Consider the following 16,355-nt stretch of genomic DNA (forward strand, 5'->3'; position numbering starts at 1 on the left):
ATTCCCTCTTAGAAGCTCATATCTTTCATGTCACTAATCACTAAATTCACATTGCGTAGACTATAATATGAACTATCGTCAGGAATACGAAATGGCAGCATTGTATTCAATGGGCTTATTGGAAGATGTGAACTCAAATACAGGCTATGAATAAAAGTCAAGTCTTATTACCTATCAGTTTAAAAATCATGGGTAAGACGAGTTTGGAATGCTCCCTTGCAGAACAAATCAACTTTGGAGGATTTCTTATTATTGAATTGTTATTAAACAGTTGCATTAAAATAAATAAATCCTCCAATGCATTTTTTTTTTCAAAGAGAGGAGGAAGAGCTCCTTTATCCCTAAATAATTGTTGAAAATACGTGGATAACCAGTCTTCATCCGCCTTCACTGATAATGAGCTCAAGTTATTAATGAGCTAAGGCTTTTGAGAGATAAAATACGACAGACAAACTGACGCTATTACCTGACCATAAAAACTTGACTTACCGGACAGAAATCCTACTTGGGAGTGCTGAAGATCGACTCCCGAATAAGCCAAAGAAAGGCCTAAAAATGTTTCTCCAGTTGGAAACTAGAATCAAACCTGACAATGGTCTTTATTAAGACAGCCTAGTGCTACAGAAACAAATTATTTTCGATAGATTAATCCGCAGGGGCCATTAATTTTAAATTCTCTATTTTCGAATAAACGTTTTAACACTTTTTGATCCTCTGGGGCTATTTAGCGCTACTAGTACTAGTAGTTGTTTAGTAGGGCTGAAAAGCCCTACTAATCTACTACTAATAGATGGCCCAAACGGAATGACTTCATAGATATCCAGGGAAGAGAGAGTTCAGTCAGAAACTGCTACCATCGCAAGGTCCTTCAATCTAACATATTGTTGTCTGCAAAAGTGTGACTTCATCAATTATCTTGAGTTGTAAGGTTAAAAACAAGAGTTTCTGAGAGATAAGCTTCTGCCTGTTCCAGCGGTCGACTACTTCAAGAATTGGCTGAAAAAAAAGGTCTGGAAAGAGTTCCTCTACTGGACGACTAGAATCATCATTATAATATATATTTTTCCCTAATAGTTTATCTCTATGAAAGTGAATGCTGGTTCTCAGAACTACACTGTTATCCCTATTTTTTATGCGCTAATTAATCGATTCGATTCAGTTTTTGGAACGATATGTTTTATCTAATTTGAGCATGACAAAAACTCTAGATATCTAGCTACAACATATATTTGAGCCCAAAAAAATCCTTTTTCTTAAACTCCCTAAATTTAGGTTCTAACTAATTGGTTTGTAATACTTCATGTGAACATTCTGGCTTCAGGTCCTCATTTGACTATTATTTGTGAAATTCAACTGAATCTTATTGTTAGTGTAATTATGCCTATAATTACATATGTTCTCTGGCTCTTTTTTTATTTTCTTTATTATTATTATTATTATTTGACACCTCCAGGGAGTCCAAAGACTCATCGAGTATGTTTTCTTTTTTTACCTTGCTCTCACAATATGACACCAGCTAACTAGTTTTTATCTCAAAAAGTTTTCACATGCTATGATGGGAATCGAACCCTGGCCTTTCAGCTAAAGAGCGTCATTGCTACCGAAGCTCTCAGGCAAAATTGGATGGATGTGGAGTTGATTATTTAAAAGAGTAAAACAATGGAAAGGGACTATCCTAAAAGTGGTGTAAGGGAGGGCTTTTTTTTTTTTTTTGGATAGAAAGTAGCAATATTGGGTAAGTTGAATGCATTGGTGGAGATTGTAAACAGAAAACGAGTTTAATAGTAGTAATGATAGACTTTTTGTCGAATAGTCTGACCTCCTGTGACTAGTCTTGGTCTATGTTAATAAGATTAAACTGGCTATTATAGCACGAAAATAATTAATAATTAAAATACCACGTCTAGTTCAGGATTCTTGTGACATTTACCTAAAATAAAAATATGCAAGGGCTAGTGTTTTCATTATTATATCATCTATATCGCCTAATTAGTGACATGAAATTAATTTCCAACATTGAGGTCGTTCTGAAAGAGCAGGCTTGCATAACTTCTAATAACCCAGTTAGCATTGCGAGATATTGACCCACTCTGTTGTGGTATTACTCCGGTGACAACTCGTCAAGCTGAAATATACACTATGCCAAACGTACAGCGCCATCTACCATAATATACTATAGTTAAATAATCGGCGAACGAAATTTGTGTAGAAGTATTTGTCAAGCGTGTATTTTGTTTTCGGTGTGACTGTCAATGGTATGTGATTCAGTGTGTTATACTTTATAATATGGAAGTATATAACAAAGAGCAAAGAAATTTAAATACGTTAAAGTAACGTTTGAAAGTTGCTGGCCAATCATCGCTCTTCTCTCAGCGACCTTCAGTGCTATCTGAGATTGAGGGATTTATTTCTTAATGTTATGTTACTTAGCTTGTTGTGTTCCGTGATGTGGTGTAGAAGGTTTATGGAATAAACACTAGGTTTCTTGCGTGTTGTGGATTGGTGTATGTGATAAAAGTTATTTGTGTAACATAGTTCGAATGATCTTGACAGTGCTTAATTTAAGGCCAGTTTCGTTCATCGGCCTTCATCCGGTAATACGACAAACCGCGGTAAAACTAAAACTGGATATACAAATATTTAGGGTTAAGTCCTATGTCTAGGCATCGCACTGGTAGAATAAATCGAACTATGGCTTCGTCAACTAAAAGAGCATGGAAACTACGTAAGTATTGTCAGGATATGTTTAACGTTAATATTGTTATTTACCTTTGTGTCCGTAATTGATGATAATTATCAATTGAATATTTATATGATATAGTAAAAAGGTTATAGTGAATTCTGTTTCTTTGCCGATGTATCAAGTAAGAAATGGCTTCATGAACTTATTATTTTATTCATGTTAATGTTATTAGGTCTCATGCACATCAAATGAATTGTTTCACAATGACATATTTGATTAACATACAATAGATCATCATGTGTGACACACTGTGAGATAAGGAACAGTTATATATTCTTCAATTCTGTTAGTGTATATGCAGATTCATTACTAGATGAACTTGCATTATAGTCGAATATTTTTCAAATGAAATTATAGTACAAGTTTAACCTATCGGATTTAATGTATTTTTGAATTATCTAAATAGTGAGGACAAGAGGTTAAATGTAAATTTTGCCAGTTATTTTCTTACCTTTTTTTAAAGGCCATCAAGCGACTTATCTTTTGTGTGACCTGTCACTGTGTATACTCTATTTAAATGATTTTTTAAATTTTCACTTGGTTTTCATTGTATAAAGTGGTACCTGACATATATGGAGCAATGTCACTATATATATATATATATATATATATATATATATATATATATATGATTAGAAAATTGGATATATTCACATGCAGAGTAAGAGTAACTTTAGCAAACATGATTACAATATTAAAGATCCTTAGAGGGAGACTGAATCTCTGTCTAGCAGTTGGCAAATATTATCCACTTAGGTCGAGATCAATTTGCCAACATTTTGCCAGTTAGAAATATATTTTTGCAGTCTTATTTGCCATTACTTTATTTTTTAATTATTTTTTATGGAAACTAAAAATTGGCTAGTCTAATCATATTATTACTCTTGGTAGTGATCTCATTGGACTTTTGAGGCCTTAAAAAAAAAAAAAATCCTGTGATCAGATGAACATCACCTGTCATATGTGCCAGAATATAAATCGGGTACATATGACGGGTCTAGAGTATGGAAACATTAGATCAGGAGCCCTCCATTCCATGCTTAGATTGTACAAGACTCAGGAAGGGAAATAATAGCAATGAAGTAAAAGTTTGTTATAACAAAAAAAAAAAAAAAAAAAAAATCTCATTTCTAGCCATTTTGGTGACAATTGCCTGGTCATTTTCCTTCATCATTTTAGTCTTCTTCAGAGGATCAGGTTTCAAAATTTAGCCGCCTTCTTGGATTATTGTCATTGTTATCCTCTTATAGCAAAACTAAGGGCCATATATACTGGTGGAGAAAAGTTTTCGTTTTTTTTTTTTTTTTTTTTTTTTTTTTTTTTTTTTTTTTTTTTTTGCTTGTATTAATGTTCTATTAAATGCATACCAACTGTCCAAAGTTTAATTGAAGTAGAAATTTATGTGTGTATGTGTGTGTATATATATATATGTATGTATATATATATATTTTTTTTAAAATTTATTTTTAACCTCAAGGAAACCAAATGCTGCAAAACATTTATTTCATTTGAGGTTTCAAAAATGCAGATATGCAATTCACATTTTAAAGAATTTGAAGCAGCTGCTCTGGCATAGTTACAACTGGCGTGTAAACATTTAATTTCTGTAATTTCAAGAGAGAAGAAAGCTAGATAACTGGGAGGAGACCTTCACATAGCTTTTTAAGGAATGTGGAGAACCAACTGGGGCTTTTGACCTAATATCCAATCCTTAGAAGAAGCTGATATAATCTAGAAAAACTACTCAACTGCAGTATATTTTAATTTGCTAATGATATTATATGTAAATCTTTAAGAAACTCACTTTAGTGAGTACAGGCATGGCAAACCCAAGGTATCTGATGCTGGACCATGCCTTCATCTAATATACATCTGTTATATTATCTGTAGACTGGTCCCTCCCCCTTTTTCTTTTCTTTTTGTTCCCCCCCCCCCCAATGCTATTAGAGTATTTGAGAGCTAGGGGTGAATCTTTCCTATTTTGCTATTTCATCTTGTGTGGAAAGGGCCTCTGCAACCTTACTACTTTCTTCTTGTAGTGACTTCACTCCAAAATGCTAATATGGTTATGCCTTATAACACATATCATGCTGTATCAGCTGTCGCACAGAATAATCAGAGCCACGTTCAGGGCTTAGGCAGAGGGTCCTGTTCGAGAAGTATATTACAGTCTCCATCAAAAGTCAGTGATATTGTGAATGAGCAACACAGAAGGTATAAGATTAATCTTAGAAGAGAATTTTACATAGGCACATGGAATGTTCGGGATCTACAGATGGGTACTCTTGAGATTGTCTGTAAAGAGATGGACAGGTATAAAATTGACATCCTGAGAATTACAGAGATCAGATGGAATGGAGAAGGTCACTTCAAAAGACAGGATGGTAAGCTAGTTATTTACTCAGGTAGTGACTCAAAATACAATACACATAGTAGGTGAAAAATACATAGAACATAACAAAATAATTTGTCACAACTTAAACCTTCAAAAAGCTTTTGACTCAATATGGCATGAGGCATTATGGAAAATTTTGGAATATTATGGTATAGACAATAAAATCATTAGGATTGTTAGATCTCTTTACTCCTACATCTGTTATGAAAATTGAAATTAAAAATTACAGCAGTGAACTGTTCCGGGCAGAACGGGGGTAAGACAGGGATGCATCTTGTCCCCTCTTCTTTTTAATTGTTTTCTGGAATATGTCATAGATGAAGCTCTTCATGAATATGATACCGGAATAGTAGGCAGACTAAGAATAAACAACTTACGTTTTGCAGACGATATCGATCATCTGGCAGAAAGTGAAGAAGAATTACAAGAGATAACTAGCCGCAATTTTTGGAACATTAAAAAAATATGGATTATACATAAACTTGCAAAAAACAAAAACAATGATAACCTCAGAATCAGACATTGAGCCCTTAAAGATACAAATCGACAATAAACAAATTGAGAATGTAAACAAATTCACTTATCTAGGAAGCACACTGAGTCAATATGTCACTCCAAAACCGACATTAAATACCGAATTGCTAAGGCAACTGTGGCTCTACAAAAGTTAAAACCATTGTGGAGAGATAACAGGATAGCAATCACAACCAGATTAAGACTAATTGACACTTTGGTGAATTCTATTCTCATGTATGGTTGTGAGGCCTGGACTTTATTGAGGGAAGATGAGAGGAGGCTCCTGTCTTTTGAAATGAAAACTTACAGAAGACTCTTGAGAATTCCCTATACTGCTCACAAAATGAATGAAAATGTTTGGAAACTGATTAATTTAATAGATGGGAAAAAAAGGGAAAATATTCCGACAGTCATCAGAAGACAGATGAAATGGTTAGGACATGTGGAGAGAGCTAATGGCATTCCAAAGCAAACACTAGAAGGAATCGTTCTGGGATCAAGGGCTAGGGGCCAACCTTGATTAAAATGGACTGACAACATCAAAAAATGGACAAATTCCTCCCTTTCTCAACTGACATCAAGAACAAGAGACCGAGATGATTGGAGGAGGATAACAAAGAACCAGCCATGAATGACTCAACGGTCCATTTAGGAGTATGGGAAAGAAGAGAGAGTGACTCAAAACATCATGGGGTAGCTGTGATACTGAAGACAGTTCAGGCAAGAAGCCTTCTTGATTATAACCCCATTAATGATAGGATGCTTTCTATTAGACTTAAGGCTCAGCCTACCAATGTATCAATTGTGGTAGTTTATGCACCCCACATGGATAGGCCTGAAGAAGAGAGTGAGGAATTCTATGAAAACTTGCAAACTGTTTTGGACTGCCTACCAAAGAAAGAGAGACATACTTTAAATCTTAGGGGACTTAAATGCAAAAGTGGGAAAGAATATGAGCGTCAGGCCAGAGTGTGGCATGTTTGGTCTGGGTGAACGTAACACCTGTGGTGAAAGACTGTTGGAATTTGCCCATGCTAACAGATTAGTTATTACCAATACCCGCTTCCAGAAACATCCACAATGGACCTATACTTGGACATCTAACATTGATAGGTCAAGGCACCAGATTGATTACATCCTAAAGGATGTTTTATTTAGTTCATGACTTAAAGCACAAGTGTAAGCCTAAATTGAATGTCATCAAAGACAGGAATGGAGCATTACTAACAGACGAGTTGGAAATCAAAAACAGATGGAAAGAATACTGTGAGGAACTGTACAGCGGAGTGGATAAAGAAAATGTGGAGTCCTCTCACTGGGAAAATTTTGATTTGGATCCTCCTCCACTGCTCTTTCAACTTCACATGAAGTTGAAAGAGCAGTTAAGCAGCTTAACAGCAATAAGGCACCAGGTGCAGAGTTAATTACAGGGGAGAGAGGGATGAGTGTTTCATAGATTGATTACAAGGATATGGGAGACAGGTGCTGTGTCATCCTATCTTGCTGACTGATTCATTTATGATGGTTAATCAAACTTATCGTTATTTCCTTGAAATTCCGTTTTTATTTGTTAGATGTTGATTGATACTGATCCGAATATAAAGAAATTTATATTATCTTGCACCATTTATATTCAGATTAGTCTATATATTGCAGAGGAATCAATCATCAACTAATGTTTGCAATCTCACTTTTCTACAGGCCGAGGTTATTAATATCTTTTAAGGCTTCCACATGGTCCGATAAATTTTTATGAGCGGTGCAATGAATGAAGATCAGGCAAACAACAAATTGAATTCAATAAAACAAAACATTTAATGCAGGGTTATATAACATGTACATCCAAGTATAGCTTTCTGAACAAGATAAAGCAAATGAACAAATCCAAAATATCTGAGATACAGGTAACTTTTCAGTGAGGTTTTAAGTTTTAAGCCAAAGTCTTAGATCTTATTATTCAAGAGATAAGTATTTCTATCACAACTCCTCTCTATTCTATGAGACAAATCATCTTCTATATATCGATTTAGTTCTAGTGCTTAGAATAGATACAACCCGTTAGTTATCAAACATTCAACTCTCATTTATCTGTATTCTGTCAATTTATAGAAAATAGTTCTCACAGTTCAAAGTTCCAGAATTCACAATAAATATTCTTATAGTTGGCTTTTCTAATTCACTTCTAGTCTATAAACACTAAATTGTATTACAAGGCAGTTAACAATTCAAAGGGGGAACACTTTAGTGCTTTATTCCTTTGACTAGTTATAGTTAAATGCCACAGCTTGGGTTAATATAAATTAGGCGGAGGTTAACATTCATTTGCATCACACTGGATGTAAAAAAGGACAAGTCTTACCAGGTTATAGCTTCAGCATATTGAATTTACTTAGGCACGTTATCAAAATTTCTGTTAACTGGGTTATCATGAGGAAACACAATTCAAAGAAATCTTCACTATGTTAACTGAAATATTAAACACAGAGCCACATAAGTCTTGACACATTGGATTCACGTCATACTAATTCCTTATTTTCTAGTATGTATTGAAAACTTAAATCATTAGGAATCTATCGTGATATCTAAATCCCATAAAGGTAGTTATTAATGCCTTTTTAATCATGGTCCTTTTCTTGCCAAATTTTTTGCATATCTCCGTTCGCCTTTCGTTACACACCTCCGGTCTCTTCACTGTCTGTGAGCTTTCTCCCCTTGGTTACATTTGTTTTCCAATTAACGCAGTTAATTGGAAAACCCGGTTCTAGCCAGTTCAGCTTACATCTACAGTTTTCTCTCCATATCATAGCCATTCACGTTATAAGCACGCGCTAACTAAAAACAACTCCGTTTCTCCTTTAATAGCCAATCAAATTCAATCAGAAGAATTACTTAAAATCTTATCAACAGAATTCCACATATATACATTCTCTTTCAGAAATAACAAATAAGGTAATAGTCCGTAGTTCACATAAAATACATTTAAATATGATAAATACAAATTCTCATAATATGCACAGCTTCTTATAATTTTTATACAGGAATAAATAAAATAAATTGAATGGCATTTTAATACTGAGTCCTTTCAGTACTAATTACATATTCCAGATTAAATAATTAAACAGTAACAAACAAACTCAAAGTAATTATATGAATAATAATTTGCAAACAAGAAATTAACATCAAATAATATTTACAAGTGTTGCTTAAGTTATGGCAGATTATGTTAAATGTGAATGAAGTATTATAATTCTCAAATATCTTCATTCACAGTTTAACACAGGATCATGGCCTAGAGACTGAAAGAAGTCGGTTTTCATATGACTGCATAAGAAAGGTGATATGAAGGCGTGCAAGAATTATTATTATTATTATTACGGGCAACTTCAAGAGTCGACAGACTCATCGAGGGAGGCCCTAACATCATGTTAAGAAAACTATTTGACATTCACATAGTATCTATCACACCTCGCCTTGAACTCATTCACAGTCATTGCACCCAAACAGATTCTGGCAGCTTATTCCACTCATTCACCACTCTCCAAGTAAAAAATCTATCTCTAACACCCTTGTTAACCACATTCTTGCCCAGCTTCCATGTATGGCCCCTAGTCCTCCCACCACCAGTCCTATTCTCAAAAATATCTTCTGGATTATTCTTATAGAAACCCTTCAGTAATTTGAATGTCTCAATCATACACCCCTTTTCTGCCTATCAACCAATTTCTGCAACCCACAAATCTTTAACCTGTTCTCATAAGGTTCATTCCATAGACCTGCTACCATCTTGATCACTCGCCTCTGGATCCTCTACACCCCCTCCACATCAAGAAGAAACCCTGGTGCCCATTTTTGGGCACAGTAGTCTAGATGAAGTCTTATCGAGGCTCGATACAGGGGAACAATAACCTGTTTGTCTCTGCTTGTTAAAGTATTTTTCAGCAACCAAGTGATATGATCAGCTGATTTAGCCACTTTTGTGATGTGTCCTCCTAAACTTCAACTCCCTGTCCACCAACGCTCCGAAATCCCTGATCTCGTCAATCTCCTGGAGTACGGTTCCACCAATGTGATATACTGCTGCTAATCTTTTCACTCCAAAATGTATAACCTTACACTTTACCACATTAAATTGACATCCATTCTCCTTAGCCAGTCATCCAAACTATCCAAATCATCTTGCAAAATTTTGACATCCTGTGCACTCACTATTGCTCTACCCAACTTTGCATCATCAGCAAACAAATGAACACTTCTTCTCAGATCCTTTCCTATATCATTAATGAACAAATTGAAAAGTAGTGGTCCAAGAACAGAACCCTGCGGCACACCACTAGTCACAGGCAGTCTTTTGGACTCTACTCCTGAATAAACCACTCTCTGATATCTCTCCATCAACCACCCTCCTATCCATCTCACCAACCCTATATCCATCCCCATATGCTGCAGTTTACTGATTAGAATTCCATGTGGTATCCTGTCAAAGGCCTTAGCAAGGTGCAGTAGAATCACTGTAAACCCATTACTCTTATCCAGTTCAGCCGTCACTGTTTTATAAAACGTGAGCAAGTTACTGAAGCATGATCTGCCCTTCACAAAACTATGCTATCCCTCATACGGTATCCCATTTTCATCTATCCAATCCTGTATTTTTCTCTTGACTATTTTCTCCAAGACCTTGACAACGATTTCTGATATGCTGATCGGTCGTTAATTTACAACAGCAGTCTTGGAACCTCCTTTATGCAGTGGAACTATTTTCCCCTCTTTCCACCCCCTCTCGGGACCAACCCAGACCCAAGACTCAAATTGAACAAAATGGTCGAGGGCACTGACAATTCTTTAGCCGCTTCACGTACGACACGAGCTGGTATACCATCCAATCCCACAGATGTATTGGCATTGAGGTTTTGTAATAGACTATTCACCTCCACTTCATTCACCACAATTCCCGTATAAGCTATTGGTTCATTCATTCCTGCAATGTCACCACCTGGATGATATACTCTTGCTAAGTGCTCGCTCAGTGATTCAACTATATCAACTGATTTGGTTACCTCCCTACCATCAGCAGTCTTTAAAATCATTCTGCCGTATACATTTTTTCTTTTACTTGCAACATATCGAAAAAACTGTTTGTAATTCTCTTTAGCCTGCATCGCTAATATTCTTTCATAATTCGATTTTGCTTTATTTACCATACTCATTACCCTTCTGGCCCGTGCTTTATGCTGCTCATGTGCCTGCCGGTCACCTTTCTCCTTAAATTCCCTCCACAGTTGTTTCATTTTTTTGCAGCTCAAGCTTAATGGTGTTATTCATCCATTTAACCTCTACTTGATTTATTATTCGGACTCTAGGTATACAGTCAGCCATTGCCTCCTGGAAACACTTCTTAACTGCCTCCCATGCACTATCAACATCCAGTCCTTGCAGTTTTACATGCCAAGGCACTGAACCAATCAAACTCCTAAGCTTGTCATACTTACCAGCCCGATAATTCCACACCTTAGCCAATCAGGCTAAAGTAAACATCCAAGTCAAGACCCTATGATCACTCTCACCAATTGGTGGCAACGTGGTCATATTTGTAATATTAAAGAACTATTAGTTTAGTATCTCATACAAGCAAAATTTTATTGAAGATCATGCTAAATAGGATTGAGGCCAAAGTTGAGGCAGAGATGCCCAAGAGGAACAAGCAAGTTTTAGGAAAAGTAAGGGCACCAGTGATTAGATCCTTTGCCTTAGACAGATCATAGAAAAATATAAAGAATTCAGACTCCCCTCTGGTTATGTGTTTCTTAGACTACTCTAAAGCAATGAAAAGAATAGGTTTTCCTCAATACACTATCAGGTTGAGAGCCAACTTGTATAGGAGCAAGAAGCCATGGTAAGAACAGGTGTTGGATTGACTGACTGTTTTCAAGTTGGAAAAGGAGTTAGGCAAGGATGTTTACTTTCTCCTCATTTGTTTAGTATATATGTGGAGGACATCATGCATGAAGCATTGGATAAGCTCAGAACAGGAATCAGGATAGGAGATAGATTAATCAGTAATCTGAGGTATGCTGATGATATAGTACTCCTTTGTAATGACATGGAAGAACTAGGACTAATTCTTGACAAAGTTAACAAGATCAGTAATAACAGAGGACTTCAACTCAATCCTAGCAAGACAAAGATTATGGTTCTCAAAGGAAATACAAAGAGAAGCTCTTGAGAAACAAGTGTACCTTAAGCCAGCCTGGTTGGCCGACTAGTTAGTGTATCTGCTCTTCACCCAAAAAGCTGCATGTTCGAATCCCGCCGTGGGTATGGATATTTGTGATTGTCTGTGATAATACTAGTGGTAGTAGTGGGTGTTAGATGGCATTGTTGTAGATGATGATGGTAGTTGCGGTTTGTTATAACTGGTGGATTGAGTGGTGGAGACGGAGAGTTGTAGACTAGATGCCCTCCCTGGAGGTGTCACGTAATAATAATAATGGAGAAAGAATTGAGAAAGTCAGCAAGTTTAAGTACCTGGGATCCATTATTAATGTGAAGAATTGCTGTTCAGAAGACATCAGAAAAAAGTTAGGAATGGGTAAAACAACAGTCAGAGACCTATCTAAAATCTGGAAGGATAGAACTATATCCATGGGAACAAAGTTGAGGATTTTGGATGCAGTTGTTTTTTCAACGGCGACTTATGGATGCGAGACTTGGAACCTATAGAAGTCAGATAAGAACGGATATCTGCTTTTGAGATGTGGTGTTACAGAAGGCTGTTTACAAATGAATTGGTGTTAGAAAAGATCAGTAGAACTTTAAAGCTCCTTAAAGATATTGACAGAAGAAAGTCAAAATATTTTTGACACATAGAAAGGATGGAAGGGGGACTTTTCAGAACAGTAATAGAAGGTAAAGTTCCTGGAAAAAGAGGAAGGGATAGACCATCAGTGAGATGGATGGTATGTGTGTGTGTGTGTGTGTGTGGGTGGGTGGATGGAGTGACTGATCTTCAGAGAGTTGAGGCTGCCAGAAAAGCAAACAACAGAACTACATGGCGAGGCCTGGTGTGGCACATCACCGAGCATCGGAGTGACCATACAGCATCTGTAGATGTCAGTGAACATAGATAGATAGATTATATTCGTGTTAACTTTTAAAACAGCATTTACACACAAAACCACAAGAACAAAATAAATATATTTATTCTTGATTCAAAGGAATCTTTAACGAGTTGAAATACTGCTAGCAAAATCTGTCTCTGTGTGCGTGCGTGCGTGCGTGCGTGCGTGCGTGTGTGTGTGTGTGTTTGAGAATATATATATGGGTCCCACATAAAATTCACCAATCTAGTAATCCCTTCATCCAAGGTAGTTATAACACTCCCTTATAAAAAAAAATTATCAATTTCAATTTTTTTTAAAAAATCCCTCGTCCTCTGAATCAAACATCATGATCAATATTGATATTACATCTTTCTACTAAGGTACCACTAAAAGAAACTGTTGATTATATTAAGTTCTCATTTCCTATCGCTCTTGACATTTTTGTGTTTTCCAAATTCACCATTCATGTTGGTTATTTTACATGGAAAGGAAAAACATACAGATAACTACACAACTGCAATGAGGCTCCCTCCTTTTTCAGCCAATATCTATATGGAATACTTAGAGAATGATAGCTCTCAGCACAGCTATTCTTAAACTTTAGTTTTGCTGTGCTATGTTGTTGATTTGCACGTTGCTTATTTTTAGATACATTTCCATGAAAAATGTATTGCCCATCTTTCATTCACTAAAATTTGGATTATCTTTTTCTGTTTATAGAAAATCAACATACACTGGACGATACCAAACCAGTAATATAATATCCTTAAAACAGTGATGTAGAAGAATAGTTCTGTATTCTGATGGTGCAGCTCTTGGTACAGTACTCAGTTATCTATGCTACACTTTTTTAGCTAGTGGCTGCTACTCCTGTGAAATGGATAAAGTACTGCATTGCAAAGTACTGTATAATCTTCACAATTACAGCTGACCTGGTTTGCTAAATGAATAGTCTCTTTACTCCCCACCCAACAGACTGAGTTCAGATCCTACTTTTGTGGATGTTTGTGAATATGTTTAGATAAAGTTCATCATACAACAATGTGAGACAACCTTGCTTATCAGAAGTCTCAAGTAGAGTGGGATTTCAGGATTATCTAATCCTTGTGTATTCATGATAGGGAATGTACATTAGGTTACTAAACTTATGGAGGTGTGAGGTATATATAAAAAAAAAATCAAATACCACTTTTAAATGATATGACTTAGAACAGATTAACAACATTTTTCTGTTTTAAAGACAAATGTCATCATCGGGCACATTTCTGTTTTTCAGGTAGCATTTCAGCCATGAAATGTTATATGTGGAGTTTCTGAAAAGTAAGGTAACACATTTCTCTAGGATGTTTTAATAATAGGAAGCTGAAATTATACAAGTCTCCAAATTTATTGATGCACTTGTCCCAACTGATCAGTTTATCAGTACTGGGTACTGAAGTCCATGCCCATACCCAATAACCACCATTGCACTGCCTGATGAACTTCCTCACCCATAGTGAATGACTTCTGGAATGATATTTCTTGAGGGGGGGGGGGTTGAACAAATGGAAGCCTGAGCTGTAGGTGGATGTGACAGAGTTTCCCAACAATTACGGTGTAGCCGCTCACAAGTGGAGTAGTTGTCATGCACCAAAATCATGCTGCTTGTCAGGAGTCCTGGTTGTTTGTGTCTAATGTTGGATTTCGGTTTGTCCAACAGTAAAGCTCCGCATTGATTGTTCCTTCCTTTGACAATAAGTCCAGCAAGTTAATGCCTTAGCAATTGCAGGATACTGTGGCCATGATTTTTCCGACAGTGGGAACAGTTTTGAATTTTTTGCACACAGGAAATTGTGGATCTTTTCAGGTCATGGAGTCTTTACTCTCCGGGGGTAAAGTGATGAGCCCATTTTTCGCCTCCTGTGATCAGACAAGTTAGAAAATCCTCATTTTTGTCACTGTATTGCAACAGATTCTCCATGCATATCTCCCATTGGGTGCCCCGACAATTGTCAGAGGAGGAGGACAAGGCACCCAATGGGAGCACACTTTTGAAAGCCAAGGACATTGTGAACAATTTTGTAAACAGTGGACTTACTCAAGTTCACCACTTGTGCAATTTCATGCAGTTTTACTTTTTGGTCTTCAAGAACGATGCCCTTAATGTGCAAAATGTCTTGCTCAATGAAGGCCTGTGTTAAATTCATTGCACCAAAAACACATATGCTTCTTTGACATCACCTTTTTGGCATACTTTCACCATACACAGCAACCAGTTCACGGTGAATGCCACTCAATGAAGCCTCTTTTGCTTGCAAAAAATGAATAACTTCACAGACAACTGTTTTGTACCATGCTTGCACAGTAGCCACCATTTTGCAACTGGAATTAGCTGTGAGGCGACAGTATCACCACACTGCAATGTCAGTCTTTTTGAATGTTATTAATGGGCTAACTGTCCACAGTATTTTATCTCTCTTTCTTTTCACCATTATTAAGAATAAAAATGTCACCTTACCTTCAGAAACCCTCCAAAAAGTAAGGTAACTAGATGTGTTGTACATTTAATAGTGTTGGTCATCTGAAGGTTAGATAATTTGGGAACCTGATTCTAGAGAATTTTTTTTCTGCCCCCAATAAGTAGGTTGTTACTCTCATATTAAGTATTGAAAATCATTTGGCACATTCACAGGACATGCATGTCAAGATTTAAACCCACTGCTTGTTGGTTAGAACTTTTCTAAGTCAACTAGGCCAGCTTAAAAGTGCATAAAATGGCTTGTGCTTGCAGCTTAACCTGCTATGGATCATATTATGGTCAAACTGGGAGATCTGTCTAGAACACAAGAAATACATCTGCTGTCATAATTATGATCATCAGGTCTAGCTGACCATGGCTTTAGATACCTTGCACAAAATCAAATGGAAAAAAAAAAAATAACAAAAAAAAAACAACAACTTTGCTTCTCCACAATAAGTACAGACTTAAAAGACTTTTTTTTTAGAATCAGTAGCAAATTTAAGAAACCATCCTAATAAATATTGTGTTAAAGTTTCCAAGATTTGTTAAACTCTAAATTTTTAAAAAAATAATTCTTAGGCTTGTTGCCTAACTGCTGAAGTTAGCCAACAGCACCCATAGAGGGTGTCCCTAATGGGACGTTAGGATTCTAGTCTAACTTTTCACACTTATTGTTTTATGTGTTTTTAAAACAGTTTTAAGATTGTATTCCTGATGATATTTCTGCGACTTAAAAAAATATATGATGCATTAAACTTGCGTTTAATTATTTCTCTGTGTTGTTTTCATTCTATTAATTAAACCTAAAAATGAATTTAAACCAGCACATAAGGCTAAAGACTTGCATGTAGTGCACTATTCCTACTTTATTTAACATTGAAATGTTTATTTTCTCTCCTGTGTTGTTCTGAGACTTATTTTATTTTCAGTTATTAGATTTGGTAGCCTGCCATTTTATTTCAAATATTTTACAGTAGGTATATTAATGAAAAATTATATTTAAAATTCAAATTATAAATAAACCATAAATAATTTAAACTGTAAATTTTAAGCTATTTAAAATCACTTTTTTAATTATTCACATGTATATTTAAGTTTTTTTTA

The 16,355-nt window shown here is 35.9% G+C and overlaps 1 protein-coding gene across 1 annotated transcript in view; it reads left to right on the forward strand.

The window, feature by feature from the left end:
* The first annotated feature begins 2,292 nt into the window (after positions 1-2,292).
* LOC150103458 (katanin p80 WD40 repeat-containing subunit B1-like) overlaps positions 2,293-16,355 on the forward strand; it is a 370,687-nt gene continuing 356,624 nt past the window's right edge. Inside the window, exon 1 of the mRNA XM_090397462.1 lies at positions 2,293-2,725. Within this exon, the coding sequence (XP_090253588.1) occupies positions 2,656-2,725 (70 nt within the window). The 5' untranslated portion in view covers positions 2,293-2,655. The remainder of the gene's footprint in view (positions 2,726-16,355) is intronic.

This window comes from Typopeltis vanoorti, chromosome 9 (assembly GCF_054136105.1).
Source record: "Typopeltis vanoorti isolate ZY-2024b chromosome 9, IOZ_Tvanoo_1.0, whole genome shotgun sequence".
NCBI classification, from domain to species: domain Eukaryota; kingdom Metazoa; phylum Arthropoda; class Arachnida; order Uropygi; family Thelyphonidae; genus Typopeltis; species Typopeltis vanoorti.